The sequence below is a fragment of the Nomascus leucogenys genome, chromosome 2 (assembly GCF_006542625.1).
Source record: "Nomascus leucogenys isolate Asia chromosome 2, Asia_NLE_v1, whole genome shotgun sequence".
In the NCBI taxonomy this organism is placed as follows: Eukaryota; Metazoa; Chordata; class Mammalia; order Primates; family Hylobatidae; genus Nomascus; species Nomascus leucogenys.
The window spans coordinates 90,257,647-90,284,727 of NC_044382.1; the positions used below are offsets into that span (position 1 = coordinate 90,257,647).

Consider the following 27,081-nt stretch of genomic DNA (forward strand, 5'->3'; position numbering starts at 1 on the left):
GGGTCGGCCAGCTTAGAGCCCAGAGCCAATGAACCTGGAGCAGAGGTGGTGTAGAAATGAGATGCGTAGGAACTCATTTGAAGGCAGATTTAACTAGTCAATTCTAGTACATTGTTAAGTGGCATGTTTATTACTAGCGGGATAAATCTTATGTTAATTTAAATGCATACTAACTTTGCTTTGTAAAAATTTTTATTTATCCTATCCGTTTGATCTCCTCATTAAACTGAACTTCTTGAGGGCAGAGAACATATCTTGTTTATCTTTGGATTTTTAGAGCCCAGCATAATGCCTCAGTGTGTCAACATTTACTGAATGAAGGAAGTCCTGCCTAAGAATAAACCACTTGAGGGTTGAGATTGTGTTTGTTGTTAAGAAGACTTTTCTATGTCCCCATAGTGCAGAAGGCAATACCCAGCACACACAAGTACACACTGGATGGTCAGTTACTGCTTAGAGCACAAGCAATGCATCATTAGGCAAGAGAATGTTATGAGGAGTGGGCATGGTATGGTGGAAAAACTTGTATCCGAAAACAGGCATGGGAAAGTAAGCACAGAAGGAATAGCAACCGATCTGATATGAGGGCAGATTAGAAGATGGCATTTAATTAATCATTATGACTTTTTAAAAATTTTAAACTTTTATAAATTATAAAGTACTTTCCCATATAGAATTTTGTTTATATCTATCTTATGTAAAAGGTTTTAGGTAGTTAGTAAAAATTTTAGGAAGATGGCCTAAAACTATCTTGATGATCCTACTTTTCTGTAATTAAGAATCCATCTGTAGATACAAGAATATGCTTCTCAAACATGGCATCAGAAATTTCACTGGTGACCACAAAGCACAATTCGGCTAATTAAATTGTTAGAAATACCTGCAATGCTGGGTGCAGTGGGTCACGCCTGTAATCCCAGCACTTTGGGAGGCCGAGGCGCGTAGATCACGTGAGGTCAGGAGTTCGAGACCAGCCTGACCAATATGGTGAAACCCCATCTCTACTAAAAATATGAAAATTAGCAAGGCTTCGTGGTATGAGCCTTTAGTCCCAGCTACTCAGGAGGCTGAGACAGGAGAATTGCTTGAATCCGGGAAGGGGAGGTTGCAGTGAGCCGAGATTGCACCTCTGCATTCTAGTGTGGGCAACAGAGCAAGACTCCATCAAAACAAAAAAAGAAGTATCTGAGAGCCAACACAATCATGGTAATCTGACTTGCAAAGGCCCAGAGAGAAGGCTCTAATAAAGTTACATAGCGAATTTTGTTTTGAAAACAGGCTTCATAAATACCATTTCTCATAGAGGTAAGCTAGTACTCATTATAAATATTTATCTATTTTTAGAAAAGAAAAAGACCTTTCTGATGTTTTCTAAACATGATTGTTTCTAAACATAGACATCCAAAATACATGTGGAGCTTGTGAGGCAAAGCAGCCAGGCAGTAGAGTTATAATGCCAGAATTCCAATTAAATATTTTTTAGAACTTGAAGTCTTAATTTAAAATGATTTTTAGCTCAATCAATCTTATTTTATTTTTCTTGGCAGCAGGAATTTTACATTATACATAAATATAAATTGGAAATAGAATTTTAAAAAGTCATCCCTTAATGAATTTCTCTATTGATACAGAGCAGGCTTCTGAGAGAGTCATTCTGGTGGTAGCAAATAATTAGTTCGCATCAGTAATTCTAAATTTATTTGACTCACTGAGAACTATTTTAAATTCATCATGACCTAAATAGTATTTAGGTACTATTCTTCAAAAATATAAGGCATTTTAGTAAAGGATTCATTTTAGATATTCAAACTATTGAAAGAGGGAAAATGCAAACACATACTAATGGAAGGCTCACTTTCCTGCTTGTACTAATATAATTTTCCTCTAATCACTTTCTTACTCTATTTTGGGGACTAGAATAATTATTGTGGAAATCAGCATTTCCTAATGAAGATTTGCAAGATGAACTGGATATGTAAATGCAATGCCCTTATGATATATAATAACCACTTTTTCAAATTTATCTCTCCTCACATTTCTTTAGACATCTTTACATTTTCAAAAGATTATCTAAATTCTGTAAGTTTGCTTTACAAGTAAGTAACATCTTAATGTGATTAAATTTGTTATTACTTGGGTGTCAACTAATAATGTACAGTATGTCCTGTTAATGAATCTTAGCATATTTAGGAACATTCTTAAAAGACTTATTTTACCCTTTCCCACAGATAATATGCATTAATATTCTTAACTTCCAATTAATTATACCTGGTCTTCTACTTTCAAACTCTTGTTCAAGAACAAAATTCGTAAGTTTACTCTAATAATTTTAATGAGTTCCATGTTAAATAAAATTCTGATTAAAAACAACACAGAATACACAGCACTCACCTTGGAAATACTGTCCATATCTCCTGAGCCTGAAACAAAATATAAAAAGAAAACCTTTATTAGGTAAGATTTCATTTATAAATTAAACACTCCTTTAATTTAAATAAGTGAAGTATACTACATGTATTTTCCAGCATATAGCTCCTGAGTTTTTAAATCTGAAAAAATTCCTCTTCTTTTATACAGTATAGTGAACCAGTACCATCTGATGGAAAATGCAAGGAGTTCTATCCTTAGTTCACAATCATTTTTTTTTATGGAAGCATGAAGAAAATTGTTGTTAGCATAGATTCCTGAATGTGAAATTTTAGAAAGACCATTTATATACCCTACCCAATTAAAAATTTAAAAATGTATATATAACATATATAGAGTTATCTACATATATTTTTTGAAAGTGATGCTGTAAATCTGATAAAATATAAAATGAACACTTGCGACAATGTTTGATAATATTTTAAAGCATAATTTACTATAATAACCAAAAGCTAAGTATTAATATTAAAAAGTTGATAGCAATGAATACTCATGACAATTCTTCAAAACTAAAAATGTCTTTAAATATTGTATTTTTATTTTGATCCTTGGAAGAAATAAACAATCAATATTAATTTCTTTTCTTATGTAAGAAATAGAGACTGGGTGCAGTGGCTCACGCCTGTAATCCTAGCACTTTGGGAGGGCAAGGTGGGTGGATCATTTGAGGTCCGGAGTTCGAGACCAGCCTGGCCAAACACGGTGAAATCCCACCTCTACTAAAAATACAAAAATTAGCCAGGCATGGTGGAGGGCCCCTGAAGTCCCAGCTACTCGGGATGCTGAGGCGGGAAATTCACTTGAACCTGGGAGGTGGAGGTTGCAGTGAGCTGAGATCACATCACTGCACTCCAGTGTAGGTGACAGAGTGAGATTGTCTCAAAAAAAAAAAAAAAAAGAAATAGAATCATACATTAGGTAACAGAACAATAATCAGATCTCTTTGCCACAATATTAACTTTATTTTAAACAATTTAACTTCTGACAATTAATTTTCCTAGCATAAAAATAATATAACATTTTAGTAGCATAGCATTCAGTCAACATTACAAATAAAGCTAGGGCTTATTAATATAAGTTGCAAATAAATAGGCATAATAAATTATTAAATACTGAATGCATATATGCAATCATATATATGTGTATATATAATACGTACAGTAATGTTCATTATAGAAAGCAATGGGCCAGTTGCCAAGCATAGGTAAAAATCTTCTGAAAATTCTATTCTGGTGACTAAGATAATGAGAGCCTTTTAACTATTTACCAAATATCATCTTTTTGTGAATAGTTCTACAAATAACAATATTGCAAAGTGAATTATTTTGCAATAAATTGGAAAATAAAATTCAAGAATGGTGCTGTCCAATAGAATTTTGTGCAATGATGGAAATGTTTCTCTGTGATGTTCATTAAGGTAGTCATTAGCTACAAGTGGCTGCTGTGTACCTGATATGTGGCAGTGCAACTAAAGAAATGAATTTTAAAATTTACTTAATTTAAAATTAAATAGTCACACATGGCTAGTGGCTAATGCAGTTGGACAGTGCAAATCAAGACTTTCCAATCTAGGCAAAATAAGTATGAATTCTTAAAAGCTCAAAAGTCTCTTAGTGTACTCCAAATAATTTGGTTATTGAAAGATTTTCCAAGTATCAGAGGGAGGCATTTCCTGACCTTAGGTGGGGGAGCGAAATCTGTATATAACCTAGATTACTCATGAACATATTTTTTCCAACTTAAGTAAAAGATGGACCCTTTCCAAAAGAAAAAAAAATCATAACTCCCACCCCCATTGTCAACTTTTAAATTAGTTTATGGTCACGTTACTTAAACAGATACGAACATAAAAAGTGTTTTTTTGTTTTGCATTTAACCTCTGTGAATGCAAAACAAATATAACTATAGTGTGTGGTATGACCTAGTCAATTTTGCAACACTTGTCTGTATTTCTCACTATCATTAAAATTTTCATTCACCTTGCAGCTATTTAGCTTCATGTGGTAAGAAGGCATCATTTATAAAGTATGTTTTCTTTTTTTTTTGAGACGGAGTTTTGCTCTTGTCACCCAGGCTGGAGTGCAATGGAGCAATCTCGGCTCACTGCAACCTCTGACTCCTGGGTTCAAACGATTCTCTGCCTTAGCCTTTCGAGTAACTGGGATTACAGGCGCCTGGCACCCTGCCCAGCTAATTTTTTTTTTTTTTTTTTTTTTTTTTTGAGACAGAGTCTTGCTCTGTCACCCAGGCCAGAGTGCAGTGGCGTGATCACGGCTCACTGCAAGCTCCGCCTCCTGGGTTCAAGCCATTCTCCTGCCTCAGCCTCCCGAGTAGCTGGGACTACAGGCATCCACAACCGCACCTGGCTAATTTTTTGTATTTTTAGTAGAGACGGGGTTTCACTGTGTTAGCCAGGATGGTCTCGATCTCCTGACCTCGTGATCTGCCCGCCTCGGCCTCCCAAAGTGCTGGGATTACAAATGTGAGCAATGGCGCCTGGCCTATAAAGTATGTTTTCAACCGTCAGTCACTTGAAATGGTCTTTATCATGAAGACAATGTAGGCAGTGTTCTCTTAAAAGAGAATCATTCAAATTATCCAGAATATGATTAAAAATTTTATGTTAAAAATGAGGCAAACATAAAAATCCAAAAATAAAATTAAGAAATTCTTGGAGAGAACTGAAGTTCTTCTGAGACTGTGTCCATAGAACTCTAGAGACAAAACAACAACAACAACAAACAGCTGCAAGAATACTGCAGCCTTCTGGGTTGGGCAAGCATGACACGTGCCCACAGTAGCAATGTCTCCTTTTATGGTAAGACATGAGATTTTTATAGGTTAAAGTAAATAACTGTGAATATGAACTAGAACAATTCTCACACTTCTAATCTTCAAGTGATCTACAGTTATAACCAATAGAATGTCGATTAAACTATCTGCATGAGGTAAAAGTTGAAGTATTTAAAAATGAGTAGCTGGCTATGGAAGAACTTTGGAAACTGTAATATCCGCTATGTAGAATTAAGGTTTTGTTCTGAATTTATTCTAAACATCAAATTGAAAAGCCTTACCTAAAGAGCCATTCATGTGATGTGACTCCATTCCTCCTAATCCACCCATGGGACCATCTGACCCAGGGCCCATTGGAAACTATTTTAAAAATGAAGAAAATCACTGTAATCACACTGAAAACAATGGCTTATCTCAATTTTACAATATATTTAACATTACAAGACACTGCCACAACTTATTTTTACTTTCAAGCTATGGAGATCTTTTACTTGATGTTTTTCAGCCTTGTGGATTCTCTAACTGGACTGTTCACCTCTCTCATATCGTTTTCTCTATGTTCCACATATAGATGTTTAGCTTAATCATCATTCATCTCCAAATTTTTCTTCTTCAGATATACTCAGAAAGTATATACATTCCAGTGCAAATTAGAAGATAAGCATTTTCCTCTATGATACTGACAAATTTTCTATTGAAAACCAAAGGTGGTTCTTAAGAAGCTGTTAAGGGTATTGGCTTATTAAAAAGAATAATTCAATGTCATTATGACAACATTAACATTTTTCTTAGCAGGCAATCTGTCTTTGTTTAAATGGACATAATAAATAATTTCATCTTATAGGTTAAATACATTTCATTCCTTGGGGATGGCTGAATATAGCTAATTCTTCTTGGCAGTCTCAACCACGTCACTTCAGTGACACTCAGAGGTTCCATGGCAATTCTGCTTAACATTTTTTAAAGTAGTGGAATTCTTTTTTTTCTTTCCTTTCTTTTCAGGTGGAATCTTACATTAGAAGTCTGGTACAAAACAGGTGTGCTATGATGGGGTTGGTGATAGAGAACCCATGGCCCGCCCACTCAGTCTTCCTCTCATCTCTCTAGAAGACTCAGGAAACATGGAGCCCAGTTCGAAGACAAGTTACCATAATACCTTACACTTAACAGTTAAGACAGCCCGCTGAAAACACCTTCTCTTCAAATTTCCCATGCCAAAAGCATTTCTGCCATGTTGTATGGTGCAGAATATTGACTATGGTGTGTGTGTGTGGATGCAGTGGTGGTGGTGACTAATCATGAAGGCTTTTAGGGAGAAATAACTGCCTTCGGCAGGCAAACCTGTACTTCATCACCTCTGTGTGGGAATAAGATGGCCTTCTATCACCATGGGCAATACAAACCACATGCTTATAAAATTCCCCAAGAGAATGCCAATTTTGCTTGGTAAAATTGAGTATCTAAAAGCACATAGGCTGGTGTTCAGTAAACAACTTGGAATATGTATGCCTCACTGATATAAGGCATATATAAGTCAAAGAAATTGACTTTAAACTTACTGCTGTTATTCAGCTTTTATCGAACCCATAGTTTAGATATGGGTCGAAAAACTCGTGCTGGTAGGCCTAGTAGCCTGTGAAATTTTATCTGGCTCCTACAGTGTTTTAAAAGACACTAAAACTATAGGTATGTATGTTTGGTCAGTTTAACATATAACATATATATCTTCTGATTTTTCTTTGATTTCTGCTACCCTATATACACGTATATGTGTATTAACTACAATCTGTTATAAATATTTTTGTAAACATGTAGGCCTTATAGATAAATAAAATGTTTTCCTGTGAACTTCTGTGGAAAAATCACGACCATATGCTTTATTAAGAACACCCAAGTTCTTCCTGTAATAACTGCTTTAGCTCCATATTTAAACTCTAGATTTCATATTCTAAAAAAACCAAGCATAGCCAACTTCCTCCTTTATTTTCAAGTTTATCAGGACAAAAAAAGATCACAATGAAAAAGCTTAGTGATGCTAAAAATGAGGTTAATATAAATGATTATACATAACCTGTCATTTTCAAATAGTATATATCATTAATTATTTACAATAAAATAAGATGAAACTAACGTATAATTGATTAGGATCAGTTTTACTTTTAAATTATATTGAAATAAAATCTCTGTTATATATGTGTACTGTTTTTTTTTAACCTAGTTCAGAGAAAAGAATTTGACTTTTTGAGTATCTAATAAGCTCCTGGATAATAAAATATAAAGTTTAAACAATATACAGGACATGGAATGCACTCAGAGTTTGAAAGTCTTCAAATACATTCCAAAAATAAAAAAAGTTCATATTTACATTAGGTCTGTTAGGTCCAGGAGGTACTGCATTCATTAAAGTATACATGTTATCGCCAGAGTTGGTTGAATCTGAAACAAGATATTACTTAATTAAAATATTTCTTTAGAATCTGTACCCAATTCATCACAAAGTAATGATCAAAGATGGTTTGCATACAGATACCTGTCTCTATATAAGCTGCAACACTTGAAATTGTCATTACTATAAACAAATACCCACAGTCATTTTCTGACCCCAAAATTATCATTCTGAGGTCATAAATTAGGTATGAGGAATCACTTCAATAATTCAGGTAAAAGGAATATTAGAAATTTAAAAAATTATAGTAAAGTTTTTCTTTTTAAAAAAGATACTTTTTCACTTCAAGCAATTACACGTGTGTGTATGTGTGTATATGTAATATATAATATCTCTTAAAATTCAGATTCAGTTGCTTTTCAGTTTTATTTCCTTAAGTTTCCAATATACAAATTTAAAAAATAGTCTTTTTACTTAATAATTAGTGAAAGCTGGTGGACTATCCTGGCTTAATTCCGCAAGAAAAAGATTAGAGTAAGAGTATACAATCAGAATAATGTAATTCTCCTGCTTGAACTAAAAGCCAGCTTCTTCCAGCACAACTTCTGATGAAATGTTTTCACTCACTTTATTTTTGATTTATTATAATAAAAATATCTGCACTGTATATCCATATAAATATATGTAACACTGTGCAGTATTTAAAAAATTTATATTTCATGTCTGTTAGCTAATTCTAATTAAGTCTCTGAGCATATATGTTTTTATAATATAAAACCTAGAGTGAAAGGCTAAATATTTTACATTGAGAAAATATAAATGATAAATTACGGTTTTCTATTTTTCCACATTATACAGTTTTCTTAAATGTAATGTAGTAGGCCTCTTTTGTTTTATTTTGTTTTTTAGAGAGAGTCTTGCTCTATCACCCAAGCTGGAGTGCAGTGGCATGATCTCGGCTCACTGCAACCTCCACCTCCCGGGTTCAACAATTGTCTTGCCTCAGCCTCCCAAGTAGCAAGGACTACAGGTGCGTGCCACCATGCCCGGCTAATTTTTTGTACTTTTAGTAGAGATGGGGTTTCACTGTGTTAGCCAGGATGGTCTTGATCTCCTGACCCTGTGATCTGCCCACTTTGGCCTCCCAAAGTGCTGGGATTACAGGTGTGAGCCACCGTGCCCGGCCAGTAGGCCCATTTCGAGAAAAAGATGTGTTTAAAATTTTTGTACTGATTCGAGATAGAAGGTAAGTATCATTTACTTTCTCATGGCAGTAACCATAGAGTGGCAATTACTTTTACTGTGTGATTACTCATTAGACATTAATAAGTTTATTATTTTAGTATGCATTACTTACAGAGTAGATCTCATGTCATTTATTGGTTGGCTGTCAACAATGACCCATAAATCTAAACACTGTATTTTACTTCTATTTGAATATATCATAATGTTGAAAAAGTTGGAGTGCCCACCTCAGGTTGACCCTATTTGTTTATTCTAAGGAAGGTCCCAACCTACTTTTGTGGCCTTAACTGTTTTTACACCCTTGTGTATGGTATACTCCTGTCAACCCAGGCTACTTGTTTTTTTCCTGCATGTGACCAACCTTTCTGTCTCCATGATTTTGTTCTTTCTTCCTCCAAACATCTTCTCAATCTCTACACACTGAAATTCTACTCATTGTCGAAGGGCTATCTCAAATGTTATGTCTTCCATGAGGTTTTTTTCCTGGCAGTCCCAAGTGCATGAGTGCTCCCCTCCCACTGAGTTCTGCCTTCCGTTATAGGAATATTTTACTGCTTTATTCTTTCCTCCTGCTTCCAACTAGGATATAATAAGCTCATGGAGAGAAGGAAAGGGCCATGTCTTACTCATCTTGTGTACTAAAGACAATGTACTGCTAACTTAGATTTAACTGTTGGAATAAACTCAATCACACACGATTAACTTTTAAAAATCTTGGATTGCTTTTAAAACATAGGAAATCATCAAATGGTTTTTCAACTGTATTGGCCTTACTCTTGGTGAAAGGAAGATGGGCTACATATTTTAAATGTGCACAAAGAAAAGAAATTGATCATTTTAAAGACTAATCAAGAATACAATTTCATCTGCTACAGAAAAAATTTGAGAGGGATAAGACTGGTATTTATGGCCAGGCGATGGCTCACACCTGTAATCCCAGCACTTTGGGAGGCTGAGGCAGGTAAGTCACTTGAGGTTAGGAGTTCCAGACCAGCCTGGCCAACATGGTGAAACCCCGTCTCTACTAAAAATACAAAAATTAGCCGGGCATGGTGGCACATGCCTGTGATCCCAGCTACTTGGGAGGCTTCAGCAGGAGAATCGCTTGAATCTGGGAGGCTGAGGTTGCAGTGAGCTGAGATTGTGCTACTGCACTCCAGCCTGGGTGACAGAGACTCTGTCTCAACAAAGAAAAAAAATATATATATATACGTATTTACCAGAAAATGTCTGACTTTTTATGTACAGAAAAACTTTACAATAAAGTGGATCTCCTGGGACCTCTTTTCTTGTGGGTGGGGTACTGGCTGAGTATCAGAGGAGTGACTGTGACACAGGATGGACACATAAAAGAGTAAGCAAAAAGATTAGGAAGATGTACTTGTGGCAATTTCTGGTTTGAAAGGAAGATTACTTATTGCCTGCAATGTTCAGTGTTGCTCCAAAAACTTTTTTTTAGTCTTGTAGTGAAGCATTTATTATTCACATGCTACCTTCATAAATTAAACATTAACTTCACCATATAAGAACATAAATATGGGCAAGATGATCAGTTGATATAATTCTATCTTCAATGAATTGTATCATTTTCAATGAAGATGCCTTCAGGACACAGACCATTAAATATTCAAGGAGTTAGTGAAGCAAAGTAAAATTTTGTGTTAATTATCAAGTTTATGATTTTTCTAAATTAAAAGGGCTCAAAATTAAAAATTTTATTGGTATGATCAATGATACTGAATTCCAAGCTTCTATCTTAATTTCAACAAGCCAGTTAAAAACATATGAGTTTAACAGTAAAACATCATAATCGAAAACACTTTATAATTATTAAAATTTCCCATCTACTTAATCATCCCAAAGTAATAACTGATAGAGTTTTAGCCTATTTCTTTGTTTTCTACTTTCTAGATTTGTGTTACGGTTTCAAATGAAACTGTGATTATATTGCATTGAATCATGAGATTTTATTTTTCCATGTCATTACACATTCTTTGATAATAATTTAATGGCTCTATTATATTCCAACTTACACCTTAAACATTAATTTACTAATTCCACTACAGTTTGTGTCTACTGTTTTACTCTTGAGTATAACAAATGAGCATCCTCCTACATAAATCTTGGGTTGTATCTCTGTCATTTCTAGTATTAGAAGTATAGAGTCACATGGTATGAACCTTTTCATGGCTCCTGACACATTTTATCATAGCATTTTCTAAGAAGGGTGTGCCAATTTAGTCTTCCACTGTTGACAACCCCAAGACACATTTAATAGTCTGTGTGAAAGTCTCAAAAATAAATGATAAAACTATTTAATTATATAAAAGGATTATGAAAATATTGAAGTATGTTTTAGTTTAGAAGATAAAAAACTTTTATTATTACATAGTGAATTTATTAGCTGACTAATAAATACTTATAGACATGTAGGGTAAATAATACTGTAAGTACGTCTTCATCCTTCATCTTAGTAAGATAATTGGTGTGGTGAGTCTGATTTGGCATTTTAAACCTAATGAATCCATGTATTTAATGTTTTATTTATTCAGAAATTTTCTAAATTGTAGATTTGGATAGTTTTATCCAATAAAACTATCAGTCTCAATAAATCTTTAAGTTAAACACATTTTTGGGCAATTCATACAGATCAACAGTGTTCATCCTAATTAAATCTGACACCCACACCACAGGAATTTTCTAAATGCTTAACTGGATAATACTTATTTAAGAACACTATATTTCTTCCTACCCTGCTGCCTCTACTCCTTTAACCATCATGAGAACGTGAATACTACTAACTTTATTTCATGAACAATTTCTATATTCTGTGATTTTATTCTAATAATCAAATGCCCATGTGGCTAGTTTGATTACAATACCTGCTGGACTAGGCATGATGGGTGTTCCTGGTGGCCCTCCACCTCCTGGAGGACCCTAAATAATTATACAAAATTTCAGTAAAAATAAGGCATTGCATAAGAAAAAACAGAAGTTAGACTTATATCTATAATAATCCAATTTGAAAATAAGAGCAGAAACATATTTTCTCTATAATTTATTTTCTTTGAATGCACAATCATTTCAATATTCTACAAAACATAATTTAGCTTAAATATGTTGAGACTGTTTTGACAAATTTCCAAAAACAATGAAACTGTAACATTAATTCATTATTCATGACTTAATCATATCAGTTATAATGAGGTTAAGCAGAAATCATTCAACAGGGCCTTTACAAATCCATAAAACAGAAATAGTTCATATGTATTTTTAGTTTTTATAGAAAGCTAAAATGATATTCGCTTAGAGAATATCTTTAAAAATGAAGATATCTGCTTATTGATTCATATTTTTAAAAAATGCACTGATGTCATTTCTTTCTTCTGTCAGCATCAATTGCAACATTTCTGGAGCACTGTACCTTCCACTATCACATCAATTAGAAATCAGAGGCAAAGTTGACTAATGCTGTGGGTTATTGAGGCTGTAGCTACACAATCAAACTGAAATGGCGATTAGGTAATTCTAAAGTTAATTCGATAATTTCAGATAACCAAAATAGATAATTCAGGCAATGGGCTGTAGGCTTTTTCAGACGCTCTATGTACAGAAATCAAATTAACTTTTAAATGGCAAAATTTTAACTTCATTCTGAATGTACAGATACAGCCTGCCAATTATTTCAGGCGAGATCGGGCACATTCAGGGTGGTATGGCTATAGACCTGCCAATTATTTCAAATAATATCTGTATTTGCACAATTTAAAATTTATTTTAAATAAATGTCTATAATTTCATAAAATGATATATCAGCCTTATTCATTAGTGGCTTTAAGAAAAAATAGGTTTTATACAAATTTTCTTACTTTCATTTTTATTTCATAGAAAATGCAAAGAAAGACTTGGTTAGTTTTATCGCTTACATGAACACTGAACACTAAGTTCACAGGTCCAAAGTAGCGTGTGCTTTTCATTATGTAAATAAAACACTATTTCCATGGAGAGTGAAATGCTCACTGATTTTCTTCTTATGCATTCCTTTTTTCCCCTCTAGCTAGCCACCACCTCTGAACATTTCTATGGGAAAGATTTCCCTTGTTACCATTTTATCCTTGTTTCTCTGTTAGGCGTTTCCTTCTAAATGGTGTAACGTATTTTCCTCTATGTTGACCTTGAGATGTAGCTAGTATCATAATGTGATGATTAAAAGGTCACTTGTAAGCTCAGGAGGTCATATAAAACCTATTAATTTGACTTCACATTGACATGAATTTTTGGAAAATGTTAATGTGTACCAAATAGTAATAATGATAAAAATAAGTGTTCTCAATTTCAAAGAATGACCAAAAAATGAAATGATTCCTCTAAATTATTAGTCATTATTCTGCCGTCGAATTCATTTGTGACTGGGAGAAAGTTGAATGTCTTCTTAGACGCTACGTGTGGTGCATAGGGTTGGACTGGGGTGTAGATTATTCTCCTGGAGAACTGCGAATTCAAGCATATTATTGTGTAACTGGGGATTACTCTCTTCATGATTGGACAGAGAGTATTGTACTGGTTTTCAGAAACATATGCTGAAGTAAAACACAGTACTCAGGGCAATTCTGGCCAGATTGATAACTGTTTCACTAATGAACATCAACATACGTACTGAGGTTGGCAGATGAAACAATTCAAGATGTTCACTTCTTGGCCAATACACAGGGGCTCTTCTTAACATCTGGACAACTATTTCATTGCCCAAATAAAATGTAACATCAATTCTTATGAGCAAACAAACCCAAATGTACTTACTACATAATTCCCAGGAGATGCTGAGGAGTATGGTATCTGGAACATGAATAGGACAAAAAAATTTTTGATTCATGTAGCAATATGGACACTGACCTAAAATGAATTTATTTCATGATTTTTTGTCAAGTTTTAAAACGTGTCACAAAGCATAGTAAAGGATAAAAAATTTATATCTGTTTAAGTACTGGAAAACTGAATAATAATACCTTGGCTTTACACAAAAGAAGGTAGATTTTAGTCAAGAGGATTTTGGACAGAATAACTGCTTTAAGATATATTGGTTTCAGGCAAGGTGTGCATATTGCATGATACTAATTATTTATTCTGTAAGTAGAAATATATATATTTGTGTACCTAAAAAATGGGAAACCTGAATTTTTCAAATTAGTAGTATTTACACATACAATTTCTAAGCTATGCACTTTTTTTTTTTTTAAAGGCAAGTTCAGGCTACTACAGTCATGCAGTATGGGTCAATACTTGATAAATAGTCCTTACCACTCCTCCATCCCTTTCTAATTAGCTACCAGAAAACAATATAATAAATGCAAAAAAAAGTTTGTTAATATGAGTCTCCAAAGACTATTAATTTGTGGGGATCAGATATGGGTAACAAACTCCCTTTTTCTCTCCAAATCAAGCTCTTCACCAAGCTCTTTTCTAGAGATTAGAAGGTATTAATACCACATTGCTGTGATAATTTAAGAAATGAAAAACCAGAAAACCTATGTTTAAAAGTAAGCCCTTGAGTGTGTATATTAATAGGGAAAGTTAAATCCAAATATTTTCTTTTTTCACACAAGCTCACTAGCTCACTTGTATGAAGATGATGTACATCCATAAGAGGTATTTTTGTCTTATTCTGAAGAACACCAATAGATTACTCTCTACTTGAAGTCAGACAGCCAGGGCCAGAATAGGACCTTTAGGGTAGTGAAAAGATAAGTGCTTGTACTATTCTAAACCCTCTATCCCAATACCTGCAATATAATTAAACATAAAAACCATATGAAACCATAAAGTAAGTATAAGGAAGTACAACAAAGTTATGATTTCCTCTTGATAATTATTTGGTTTTTTGGAAATATTTAATATTAAGTTATTTGAAAAGCTTTTCTCCTTATTTGGTGTTCTTGCTTTGCCTTAAGCACAGAACACATGTCCCGAGGCTCTGCTTGGTCTGCCTATGAGTAATTCAGCACTGCAGATGGCCACTGCTAGATGCCCAGCATCACCAGGGATGAGAAGTAATTCTGCTGAGTACCGAGATTTTTTTATGGCAGCAAACATTTACTTCATTTACTGAATGAATACAACTTTGCTCTCTTGGGTCCCTTTCAGTTCATGATCTACCTACCATCCATCCTCTGCTTCTCATTTTTTTGGGGGGGACAAGGTCTTTTTTTGTCACCCAGGCTGGAGTGCAATGGGACAAACAGGGCTCACTGCAGTCTCGACCTCCTGGGCTCAAGCGATCCTCCTACCTTGGCCCCACAAGTAGCTGGGACTAAGGCGTGCTCCACTGCGCCTGGCTAATTTTTAATCTTTTGTAGAGATGGAGTTTTTCTATGTTGCCCACGCTAGTCTCAAACTCCTGAGCCAAGCGATCCACCTGTCTTGACCTCCCAAAGTGTCAGGATTACAGGCGTGAGCCGCTGTGCCGGGCCTACTTCTCCTTATTTAAATGTGAGTCTGCCCTTTCCAAATCACCAATTTATCTATTGGCTCCTAGGAACAATTTCATCTCTCTCTGTCTTTAGCACTTGGCTCATGTTCTTCTGTCACTCTATATTGCCTATCATCATTCTTAAGCAACTTTAAGATACAATCTAATTAGCCTTTAGATCTTTGGAATTTACAGTTCACTGCCTTGCTTTACTTTACAATATACTGCCTTCTCCTCCATTTATGAGTATGGTCATATCCTAGAACTCTTTACTGAACAACTAACTCCCTGGCCTGACATCTTTCTTATTCCTCATGACACTTACAAAAATTACTCTATATTCCAACCAGGGTTTTCTTGCATCACAATTCCACCATGTTTACTTAGTACATTATTTCTCTATTAGTTTATAACTAAATTGCCTCTGCCCCTCCTTCATGGCACTGTCAACATTTTATTCCTCTCTCCAATGTCTTAAATTCATTATCATAAAGTCTACTTTGTTAATTTCCATTTCTTTGATCACCCTCTAGCCAGCCACCCTTTCTGTTTTAAAGCACAGATTTCCTGGAGAGAAACACAAAACAAGGTTGACAAGATCCAAAATGTAATCATGCTCTCCAACTTCTACCTCATCTTAACAAATATCTGGAAGCATTTTTGGCTCAGCCTTTATGAAAGCCTTGAAGCTTACTGGTAATGTGTCAGTAAGCCCAGTAAACTTCATGGGGGGAAAAAAGCCCTGATTTATAGTATTTGCCAGTTACTGTGGTGTAAATATTCCCACATGGCAGATATTAAGCTAACAGTGGTTTAACAAACAGCTCATGAAATTCCTGAATATTTAACAATGGACTCTTGTGAGCTGGCAAATCATGGTGATTACACCATCCTGAGTAAATATTTTGTCTTCCTGTCATACATTGAAGCTATCGTGCTCTTGCTATACCTTCATTTTCAGCTCAACATTCTATTATTTATAGATTTAAATTTTCATGTATCATCCCAGAAAGGAAAAAAAACATTCTGTTTATTTCCAAAGGTAGCTTTTCCCAACTATCTCATTCTTAAGTCCTTGCTCTTTTTATATTATTTATTTATTGTATTCTATTTATTTATTTTTTGAGATTGGGTTTCGCTCTTGTTGCCCAGGCTGGAGTGCAGTGGCGTGATCTAGGCTCACTGTAACCTCTATCTCCTGGGTTCAAGCGATTGTCCTGCCTCAGCCTCCCAAGTAGTTGGGATTACAAGTGCCTGCTATCACGCCTGGCTAATTTTTGTATTTTTAGTAGAGACGGTGTTTCACCATGTTGGCCAGGCTGGTCTCGAACCCCTGACCTCAGGTGATCCACCCGCCTCTGCCTCCCAAAGTGTTGGGATTTACAGGTGTGAGTCACTGTGCCTGGCCTCCTTTTACTTTTAATTTCTCCTTCTTCATGATTCCTTCAAACAGTTAAATAAGATAAACATTTAAAAATACTTTTACAAATGTTATCTCAACTAGTTGCTCAATTTCTTTCAATTTTTTGCCCTGTCAAGCTCTTTATTTGTGGCTTATGCTGTTTCCACTACATAGTCTTTGATGTCTTTATTAAAAATCAGCATTTGGGCTCCTAGCCCTAGGACCAGTAGTGTGAAGGACATAAAATATAACAATACAGGTAGAAGTACCATGTGAGTACAGAAGATATATTTGAGCTGGACGGCTGGGACTTACAGAGAGTAGATGCCCATCAGAAAGACAAAGAGAAGAACTGCCATAAAAAAACAAAGAAAGAAAGAAAGAAAAGAAATCATGGTTTATTTGGGAAATGCTATGCTATGTTATATAGCTGCTATAGTGTGGGGGCTTATAGGGGGTTGTGGTAAAGGGTGAGGCTGCACAGTCAGACTATGAATGAATTTATGCTGTAGGAAATAAGGAGTCATGGGTTTTATAGAGACATGTTCAAATGTATGTTTTTAAAATCCTTTTTTATTTTTAAATGTTTTGTACAGACAGAGCCTCACTTTTTTCTCCAAGCTGGTCTCAAACTCTTGGCCTCAAGCTATCCTCCTGACTCAACTTCCTGAAGTGCTGGGATTACAGGCATGACCCACCACACGTGGCCCTAAATTTATGTTTCAGAGAAATAAGTTTAGAGGCATCATGGAATATGAATACAAGTTAGAAGACCACTGGAAAAAAATCCAGGCAAGAGATGATAAAGAGTGATAGGCAGTGCTGATGAAGATAAGCAAGAGTAGGAGAATTTGAGGGTCATTTCACAAAGTACTTGGCAGAGCTTGGTGACAAAGTGGGTGTGGCAGAAAAAGAAAGGAAGGAGTTAAGATAATTCCTAGGTTTTCAACTTGGTGACTGAGTAAATGACGGTGCTACTCATTTATACATAGGGAATTCAGGAAGTGGGGCAGGTTTGGGGAAATGTCTGATTATTGGATTTGAAGGTACCAGAAGACACCGAGGTAGATATGATAAACAAACTTTTAGAAATGCAGATCTAGAACTTATCAGAGACCAGGACTAAGGATACAGCTTCAACTGAATAAATTTCTACTTTGTGCTGGACAAGGTACTTGATCTAGGATTAAACTAGATTTTTGGTAGTTGAAACAACATGGTAGCATTAAAATGAAAAAAAAAAAAAAAAAAAAAAAAGCAGCCAAGAAATGTAATTAGAAAACACTGCCAATTAAGAGTGGGTGGAGACCAGGCATGGCAGCTCATACATGTAATCCCAGCACTTTGGGAGGCTGAGGTGGGAGGACTGCTTGAGCCCAGGAGTTTGAGACGAGCCTGGGCAATATGGGAAAACCTTGTCTCTACAAAAAACAAAAAAAATTAGCCAAGCATGGTGGCATGTGCCTCTAGTCCCAGCTACTCAGGAGGCTGAGGTGGGAGGATTGCTTGAGCACAGGAGGTGGAGGTTGCAGTGAGCTGAGACTGCACCACTTGCACCACTGCATTCCAGCCTGGGCAACAGAGTGAGACCCTGTCCCCACCCCCCCACCAACACCGCCCCCCCCACAAAAAAAGAGACATAGAGAGAAAGAATGGCGGATATGTGACTGGATGAAAATCAGGAAAAATATAAAAAGTCAAGCAAGCTAGATTTTTAAGAAGGAGGTAGTAGATGCAGTGATTAGGAAATATCTAAACTGGGTTTATTCTTGAACGCTGTCAGGCTTAAGCTTTTTACCTTTCTGTGATACACCTAAAGGTAAATAATAAAAAAGTAATAAAAATATGGAAAACTAAAGAAACACTATTAAACTGAAAAAAGAAAAGCTACTAAGAGAAAACCAAGGAGTCAAATATCTCAAAGGTTAGGTATGATGAGGATAGAAAGTAAGTCATTGTGTTGGGTTGGTAAGTAGAAAGTCACTAATAACCTTCAGAATAGGACTTTTCATGGAATTGAAATGGGTTGAGAAGTAAATTCAATAAACTTCCATTCATTACGTGTTATGTTTCAGGCACTTCATTGCCACATGGTGATGAAAAAGACAGGCCAAGTAATTAATTATCTAGGAGAAGGTGGTGAGGGAGTGGAAGTATGGGAGATGTGGGATGGTGGCTGGAGACTGAGGAAGGGTTGAGAGAAGTTTTGTACTGGTAACCCCTCCCAACTCTAGAGGAGTGGAGAACTAGGGCTTTCAGGTTGTTTTAGGATTTTGTTCATGGCATGGCACTAGAGGAAAGTTCCAGTCAATGGAAAGGGACATAGACTAAAGACTCATTTGAAAGAGTGAATGAGTAGGATATGCAAAGAAGTAACAAGAAATAGAATAAAGAGAATAGATAGGGACAGGTGTGGTGGCTCACGCCTGTAATCCCAGCAATTTGGGAGGCCAAGGCGGGTGGATCACCTGAGGTCAGGAATTCGAGACCAGCATGGCCAACATGGTGAAACCTTGTCTCTACTAAGAATACAAAAGTTAACTGGGCATGGTGGTCAGTGCCTGTAATCCTAGCTACTTGGGAGGCTGAGGCAAGAGAATTGCTTGAACCTGGGAGATGGAGGTTGCAGTGAGCCGAGATTGTGCCACTGTACTCCAGCCTGGGTGACAAGAGCAAAATTCCATCTCAAAAAAATAAAATAAAATAAAATAAAACAATAAATAAAAATTAAAAAGGGAGAGAGAGAGAATAGACAGAAGGGTCAGAATTGAAAAGAAAAATGTATATATATATATATATATATATATATATATATATATATATTTCTATTTCTGAGGTAAGAAGGAAGAAAGGTGACTAAAGGTCTGATAACATTGGACGCAAAGGGCAGAATCTGAAGAAATTTGAATCTAATGGTCTCTTCTTCTCCTCTGTAAAATATGACACAATTAGCTGATAGAGAAGGGGCCAAACATAATGTAGGTGCAGAATGAGAATAAAGAATTGCAATAGTATTCACTGAGGAGGACATGAAAAGTAGCTAAGGAAGAGTGAAAAAACCAAACTGCTGGTAAAGCATCAGGGAGGACCTGGCTGAGGCTGAACACCACAGATCCTAATTATAATGTGTTAAGTATAAGGATAGAAATACGCATTAGGCATCGTGGAAGAATCAAAGGTGTCCTACAAATATTTCAAATTTAACGTTCAAAAAAAAAAAAAAACAAAAACCAAAGCCCCCAAACCTCATTGCCTACCTCTACACCTGCTTCTTTTCCTGTGATCCTAGCTCAGTTGTGTTATTCCCATTCTCCCAGCTACCTGGATTCAAAGAGTTGAAATCCTTCTCTTTATCCCTAAATCCTCCTTCTAACTCTACCCTATACTTTATAGTAAATACTCATTAAGATGAAATGAAAGGTAAAAATGAAGATGTAGAAGATACGCAAAATTAGAGGATTAGAAAGTCAGAAACACAGAATTTGAAGAACTTATTATTTGACAGAGAATAAAATTAAGGGCCATACATACTGTCTGGCTAATCTAGACAGATCACTCAAAAGCTGTGATGAGAATCCAAATATTCTGAAATATTCTGAATCCCAATACCCATGACTGTGGTGCTGTGGTAGAGGGCAGAGAAGTAACTAGAGGACTTTCATTTTGTTAAATGATCTGTAACATTTTAGATAAGTGCCTTTCTTCAACTGTGAAGTTTAAAGCTATCTTACAAGCACTGGTTTACTAGAAATAAGGGAAGATAATATCAAGACATTATCTGTGCCACATGAAATTAAAAATATTCTATTTTAGTGCTTTTTAAAAAAATGAGCACCTATTTGTAGAGAGCAGAGCCTATTCGGAGTAATGTGTTCATATTTCCTTTAGGCTTAATCACTATTAATAGATGCATATTTTCCTTAAAGGAGTTTCCTCTTTTTCTCCTGACAAGTGAGCGAATTAATGAGTACAATGCTATACTGAACATTTTGTTGTTTATGCCTATCCCCTCTTTTACTATCCATTCCTTTGATTTTCTTTAGTAAACTATTTCTGCCTTATTTTTTTTCCATGTGGCTTGGGTGGGACTCAGGATGACATAATTTAAACTTTTGGAACCAAGTGTGCTCAAAACCAAAAATATATCTGGACTTTTCAGATATATGATCCAGTAATACTCTTTTTCAGTATAAGTCTAGTTTGGTTGGTTTTCTGGACCTTGTAATCAAAAGTGTCTATTTTCAATAAAATGCTTGATAATGATCAGAACTTGTGCAAAGATCAGAATCCTTTGTGAAAAAGACAAAAAAACGAAAAACTACAATTAGGGAGTTTGTAAATAAACCTCTAAGTAAGAATCTGAGACCAATACTGTAATGCTCAGAGGTAAGAAAATTAAAAATAAAAATCATAACTTTTATTTGGAATTAAAAATATGAGTTTGCCCTTAAAAATGTTTTTCCTGCTGTCATGTAAAAGAGTGCCAAAAATATTTTTGACCAAAACACTTTTATGTGACAAAATTGTGGACAAAGATCAGGCAATAAATACATATATTATGGATAAGACAGACAGGTTTCATACTTTCAGAGAAGTGACTTATAAACATGGAAAGTAGAAAGGCTAGACTGAACCCTGTAGGGATGGACTGAAATGGAAGCATCAGTGTGCACTCATGCTTTTAATACAAATAGGTAAAGGTATAGACATGTGTGGGTGTGTGTATACACATACATATATTTCCTAGTTCTGTTAGTTGAGAGGGCCTAAAAGTTGTATTACTCTGGTGGGTTCTAAATACCAATATCCAGTAAAAGAACCCCAAGCTCCTTAAAGAAGTGGCTGTTTCCAGGGCTAAAACTGGGAAAATGTAAGAAGAGCTTCAAAGTGATCAGAGAAAAATGGGGACATGTTAAAAGGTTAAGTGATCCCACTTAAAGGGGAAAACTTGGAACAATTTTAGCATCCTAAACCCACAGAATAAACTAATTCATGAATACATCTTATATACATAAATGAATATGAATGGAAAAGAAAAAACAACTCTGTTATAGTTAGCTAACTAATAAACGGAGAAGAAAAGACAGAATTCAAAAATATCCATTTGGCAACCAACAAAGTAAAAAAGTGATTCAGGCAAGAATCATCAATAGATGTCCAAAATAGCAGATGAAAGTATAAGGAGGAAGAGGAGACCTACTGTACATTCAAAGTATGTCTCTAAGTTAATAAGTACAAGGGGAAAAATAATGATTTTATAGTGGAGAAACCAGACAAGCACCACCTTAACTAAATGATCAAAATTAACATCAACAATAATGGGACAAATCATCATGTGCCTCCTGAAATGATGCATTGAGAAAAACACAATTTTATCTTTTTTTTTTTTGAGACGGAGTTTCACTCTTGTTGCCCAGGCTGGAGTGCAATGGCATGATCTCGGCTCACTGCAACCTCCGCCTCCTGGGTTGAAGTGATTCTCCTGCCCAGCTTCCTGAGTAGCTGGAATTATAGGTGCCTGCTACTACACCCGGCTAATTTTTCGTATTTTTAGTAGAGATGGGGTTTCACCATGTTGGCCAGGCTGGTGTCGAACTTCTGACCTCACGTGATCCACCTGCCTCGGCCTCCCAAAGTGCAGGGATTACAGGTGTGAGCCACTGCACACGGCCAAAAACCACAAAATTACTTCTGTAGTATCCCTGACAAATATATATAACCTAAATCTAATCAGGAGGAAATAGATAAAACCAAATTATATACATTCTAAATAATCTTGCTTGGAGTTTTTTAACTCCAAGGTTAAGAAAGACCAAAACAAACAAACAACCTCCCGCTCCAAACAAAAACAAGCTGAGAAACTGTTCCAAGTTAAAGGAGACAAAGAGACACGAAGGATGAATGTAACAAGTAAATTGGGATTTTCTTTTGTTAGAAAAGATTATTGAGCCAATTAGTGAAATCTGAATAAGAGCTGTAGATTAGAAAACAGCATTACATCAGAGTTGATTTCCTTATTTTGATCATTTTACTGGGGTTATAAAAAAATTATGTATTAGTTTTTTAGGAAATATACATGCAAGTATTTAGGGATAAAGTTTCAGGAAATTTAAACAGTTTAAAAATACGTTTATGTAGAGAGAGGAAATAATAAAGCAAATGTGGTAAGACATCAACAATTGGGAATCTGGGTGAAGGGTGTATGGAAATTCTTTGTAGTATTCTTGCAATGTTTAAATCTGAAGTTATTTCAAAATAAACATTTAAAAGAAAAAATAGTAAACCATATTTGAAAACAGCAAAAACAAAACAAACAACTACTTTAATATGCTGCCTTGAGGAGTCAGAGACTAACTGTATTGATAAAAACTGAAAAGTGTTTTAATATTAAATATGGGCAGGAAGTCTAAGAAACTTGGAATTCAACATAATTTGGATAAGTTGTCACCACAAAATGATCCATGGTTTTGGGGGAAAAATACCTCCTTAATACTTCTTGCTTCTGTTTCATAGAAGCCCTATGTCTTTGCTAGAAAGTCGTCAGTTATCTATGATTTTTTTCCCCTTGTTCTTACAATGGTCATTTTCAGAGGCCTACTTTTCCTTTGGATGCTCAGGATGATGACTACTTTCTCTCTTTAAAGAGAGAGCGATAGGCCTCCTCCACTTCTTTTCCCTATTCTCATACTTTGAGTAAGGGTAGATGTTTGCACATTTGGTATATATTCATCGAGGAGACTGCTTTCAACTCCATTACTTGCCTACATGTGTGCTAGTCAAATGCTCATTTCAGACTGGTGGAAAGCAGTTTGATGTGTACAGCTTTTACCCTAATTCCTAATGTTTCTCAGGGTCTAAAATAATGCAGAACTGCTAGTGTGTTATAGCGTATTCTCCTACCCACAGTGCCCAGCGCTATGAAATCCTAATGAGATGGAGTACCTAAAAAACTAAAAGTCAACAGAACACAGAGCTCTCTTCTCATCTATACTGTTTACTTGGATAATATACGCCCTTGGTACAATGAAACATCCCTGTCACTATCAACCGCTCAAACCCTGTCCACCTTCCTAGGTGCCTTGTGGGAGATATAATCTTTGGATGAGTGTGTAAAAGAAGGTACTTACAGAGGTGGGTAGTGGTGGGTGTGAATTGTACTCTGGTTGCCTGCAATGGGCAGTAAAGGGATGACTGGCTGAGCTGACAATGAGGAATACGAGAATGGTTTTTGTGCTTCTAGGTGGGAAGGTTTCCATAGTTAAGGTGAGCCATTGGTTGTGCTTTTCCATCTAGCTTCATGAGACATGCAGATAATGGAAATTCTTTCCAGATTCTGGCACTGGAAAGAGTTTTCTATGCTACAAAAAATGTTTTCTTGCATTCTTTTTATGGGCATTTAAATAGGAAGTTAAAATAAATGTATCTTGACCTGCTAGACAGGTGTCATTTTAAAGTGAAATCTTGAATGAATTGGTTAGGTCAAATAGTAAGAAACTAATAGACTGTAAGAAGTAAACTCTTCTAAAGCATGTAAGCAAACGAAAATAATTGTGAAGCTGTAAAGGTACTCTATTCCAACACAATCTGGCAAAACACTATTTTAGAAGAAAGATTTGTTGAAATTAAATAGCACACTGAAGACTCAAATGGAAGCAACATCATTCTTTTCACTTCAAGTAATTTCAATTACTTAGCAAACATCGTAGCTATTAAAATTAAGAGAAAAGCAGATAACATGAATTAACATTTTAAAAAATATATGACAGTTATTTACTTGAGCTGAAAGTGATTCCTCCTTCAAAACAGCAATGGATTTAGGATGATTCTTCCTATACCCTAACCTTAAACACTGGATCAGTTTCATATTCATTTAACGTTAAGGCCACTGCTAGCCAATGAAGATACATTTGTACATATTAGCAAAAGCCATCCTCTTTGGGTAGATGCCCATTGACTTCACAAGGGGATCACAGGTTGTATTTCATTCTCCTACTGACTCCCTTGACCCAGGAACCTTTGTGCAGTGCACACAGTACACAGATGTACACGGCAGACTTCTCTCATATGTTGAAGAACTCAAGGTTTCAAAGACAAGAAGGAAAAACATCTCCAGGATCACAACATTAAAATCATACTAATTTTAAGATTGATAGCTTAATTTTCAGCCTGTGCATATATTTCTGTGACATTATTGAGAGATAAATATTAGTGCCATCAAACCACTGCCACAAATATATAAGGAAAATTCCCAAGATGTCAGGTATATAGAGAGATGTACAAGGATGGCAATTTAGCTAACAGGTACAAGGTAAATGTGCATTTGCTTTCTGGGGCAGCAAGAAAGCAAACCTAGATGTAATTGATATAGCAAATAAAATCATAATAATTTGGCTTCTTCTAACAGGTTGATTGTATTTGGCAATTCAGTGATTATTAATAGTTATTTTAGAAGATCAAACCATTTTATGATACAGATCACTATTTATAGGCTATTGTAGTATATACTTAAGTCACACTATTTCAATTTTTATTCTTGAAAGTCTTGTTGACAACAGAATGCATGTCTATATTAGACCTTGAAGTGAAAGAAAGTTACACAATTTCGAAAAATTATGCATCTTTTTCTAAAATTTATATTAAACTTCTTTTTGAATGATTACTTAAAAAAGGGTTACTACAACCAATTGCAAGACTTTCAAAAGCAAAATGTTTTTGTGATTTTTGTTAAATGTTACAAAATGCAAAATATTAAAATATATACATTATATATATATACTCACTGAATTGGCATTTGTTGGGTTTGGCCAAGGTCTACCACCACCTGGACCCCTACAAAACAATTTGATAAATGAAATTTTAACCTATGCTTTGAAGGTTTCACAATAATCAATGACAAGTCACAAAATATAACATTTACAATTCAGTTACCATGCAGTTCTAGTTTGGCACTGAAATTACTCTCTTTATATTTATTTTAATAGCTTTTTATATTAATTAAGTCCCCCAAAAGAAAAGTTTTCTTCCCAAATTGAACTGCTTTTAGAAAGCCCAGTTTTATTTTAATATTAAATGGTTATTGTTATAAAGATGGTAATCACTCATAGGAGTAAATATATACATATATTGAAATCATTATAAAACACACTTCTGTAGTGAAAAGCGTTATGAACTAAATATAAACCACAACCTTGTGATATCAATATAAGAGCTTCCTGTATCTCATTCAAAATAAAATTTGTAAAACATCAATATATGTAAAATGATTGCTCTTATTAAGCTATAAGCAAATAAAAATATATAAAAGGTATCCAAAGTTGCCTCCTTTTAAAAAAAACACAGAGTATCACACATTACTTTCATATTTATTAATCTATCTTTCAATGCTACTGATGATTTAGTTACTATTAAATGAGAAATCCCATTTCTTGTTCTCATAATTTCAGTCCAGATAGTGGCCAGAGCAAATCTTAGAAAAAATGGGAGATAATCTACGCCAATATATTACTTCATTTTAGAGTAAAGGAGAATGTTCTGTATTGTATTCCACAGCTTATAAGGACACCGAGCTTTTAAAGTAAAATTAACGCCCAATTAGTTAAATCAAAAAGGTCTCTTGTCCTCATACTTTAGTACTAAATTGTGTACCTGAATAAATACCATCTTATGAAAAGCAGACTACTGTCAGTCGGCCTCCTCTAATTAGGGTCATTTAAAACTCCCCTTCCTTTGAATCACTAAGACAATGAAAATTTTTAATTAAAAAAAATTCCTTGATTCTAGAGACCTTAAACCTAAAATTCTAAATCATGAGTGTCCAATCTTTGGACCACTGGAAGAAGACTGTGTCCACTGGACACTGGGTTGTGTCCAATCCTTGGGCCACACTGGAAGAAGAATTGTCTTGGGCTACACATAAAATACACTAACACTAATGATAGTTGATGAGCTAATAATAAAAAAAAGAATTACAAATAAAATCTCATAATGTTTTAAGAAAGTTTACAAATTTGTGTTGGGTCACATTCAAAGTCATCCTGGGCCACATGTGGCCCACGGGCCACAGGTTGGACAAGCTAGTTCTAAATGTTAGATAAAGAGGCTGAACAAGTTAGTTATTATATTACCCACGTTTGCATGGAATATTTAGAACAGTTTTCAGTTTTGTTTTGAGATTCCCTAGAGGTGTGAGCAGCACGGAAGGGAATGAGTCCTGTCCCTGGGCTCTATTAGGAATGCCCAAGTCGAATATTTTCCCAACTCAGCTTGAGGTATAGAAGATACCAGTGTGGACTTGACAAAATTTTGTGCATAGGGAGAAAGAAGGTGAGAGGCATTTGTATTGATTGTCTTTGGAAATTGTTG

At 35.2% G+C, this 27,081-nt stretch overlaps 1 protein-coding gene across 4 annotated transcripts in view; it reads right to left on the reverse strand.

Moving 5' to 3' along the window:
- The window catches only part of SSBP2 (single stranded DNA binding protein 2), a 329,570-nt gene that overhangs the window by 16,814 nt on the left and 285,675 nt on the right, over positions 1-27,081 (reverse strand). For all 4 annotated transcript variants that reach the window (XM_004087403.3, XM_004087404.3, XM_003261540.4 and 1 more), the window contains 6 exons: positions 25,500-25,548; positions 13,652-13,687; positions 11,734-11,788; positions 7,586-7,656; positions 5,502-5,580; positions 2,392-2,420 (listed from right to left, as the gene is read on the reverse strand). In XM_004087403.3, the coding sequence (XP_004087451.1) occupies positions 2,392-2,420; positions 5,502-5,580; positions 7,586-7,656; positions 11,734-11,788; positions 13,652-13,687; positions 25,500-25,548 (319 nt within the window). The remainder of the gene's footprint in view (positions 1-2,391; positions 2,421-5,501; positions 5,581-7,585; positions 7,657-11,733; positions 11,789-13,651; positions 13,688-25,499; positions 25,549-27,081) is intronic.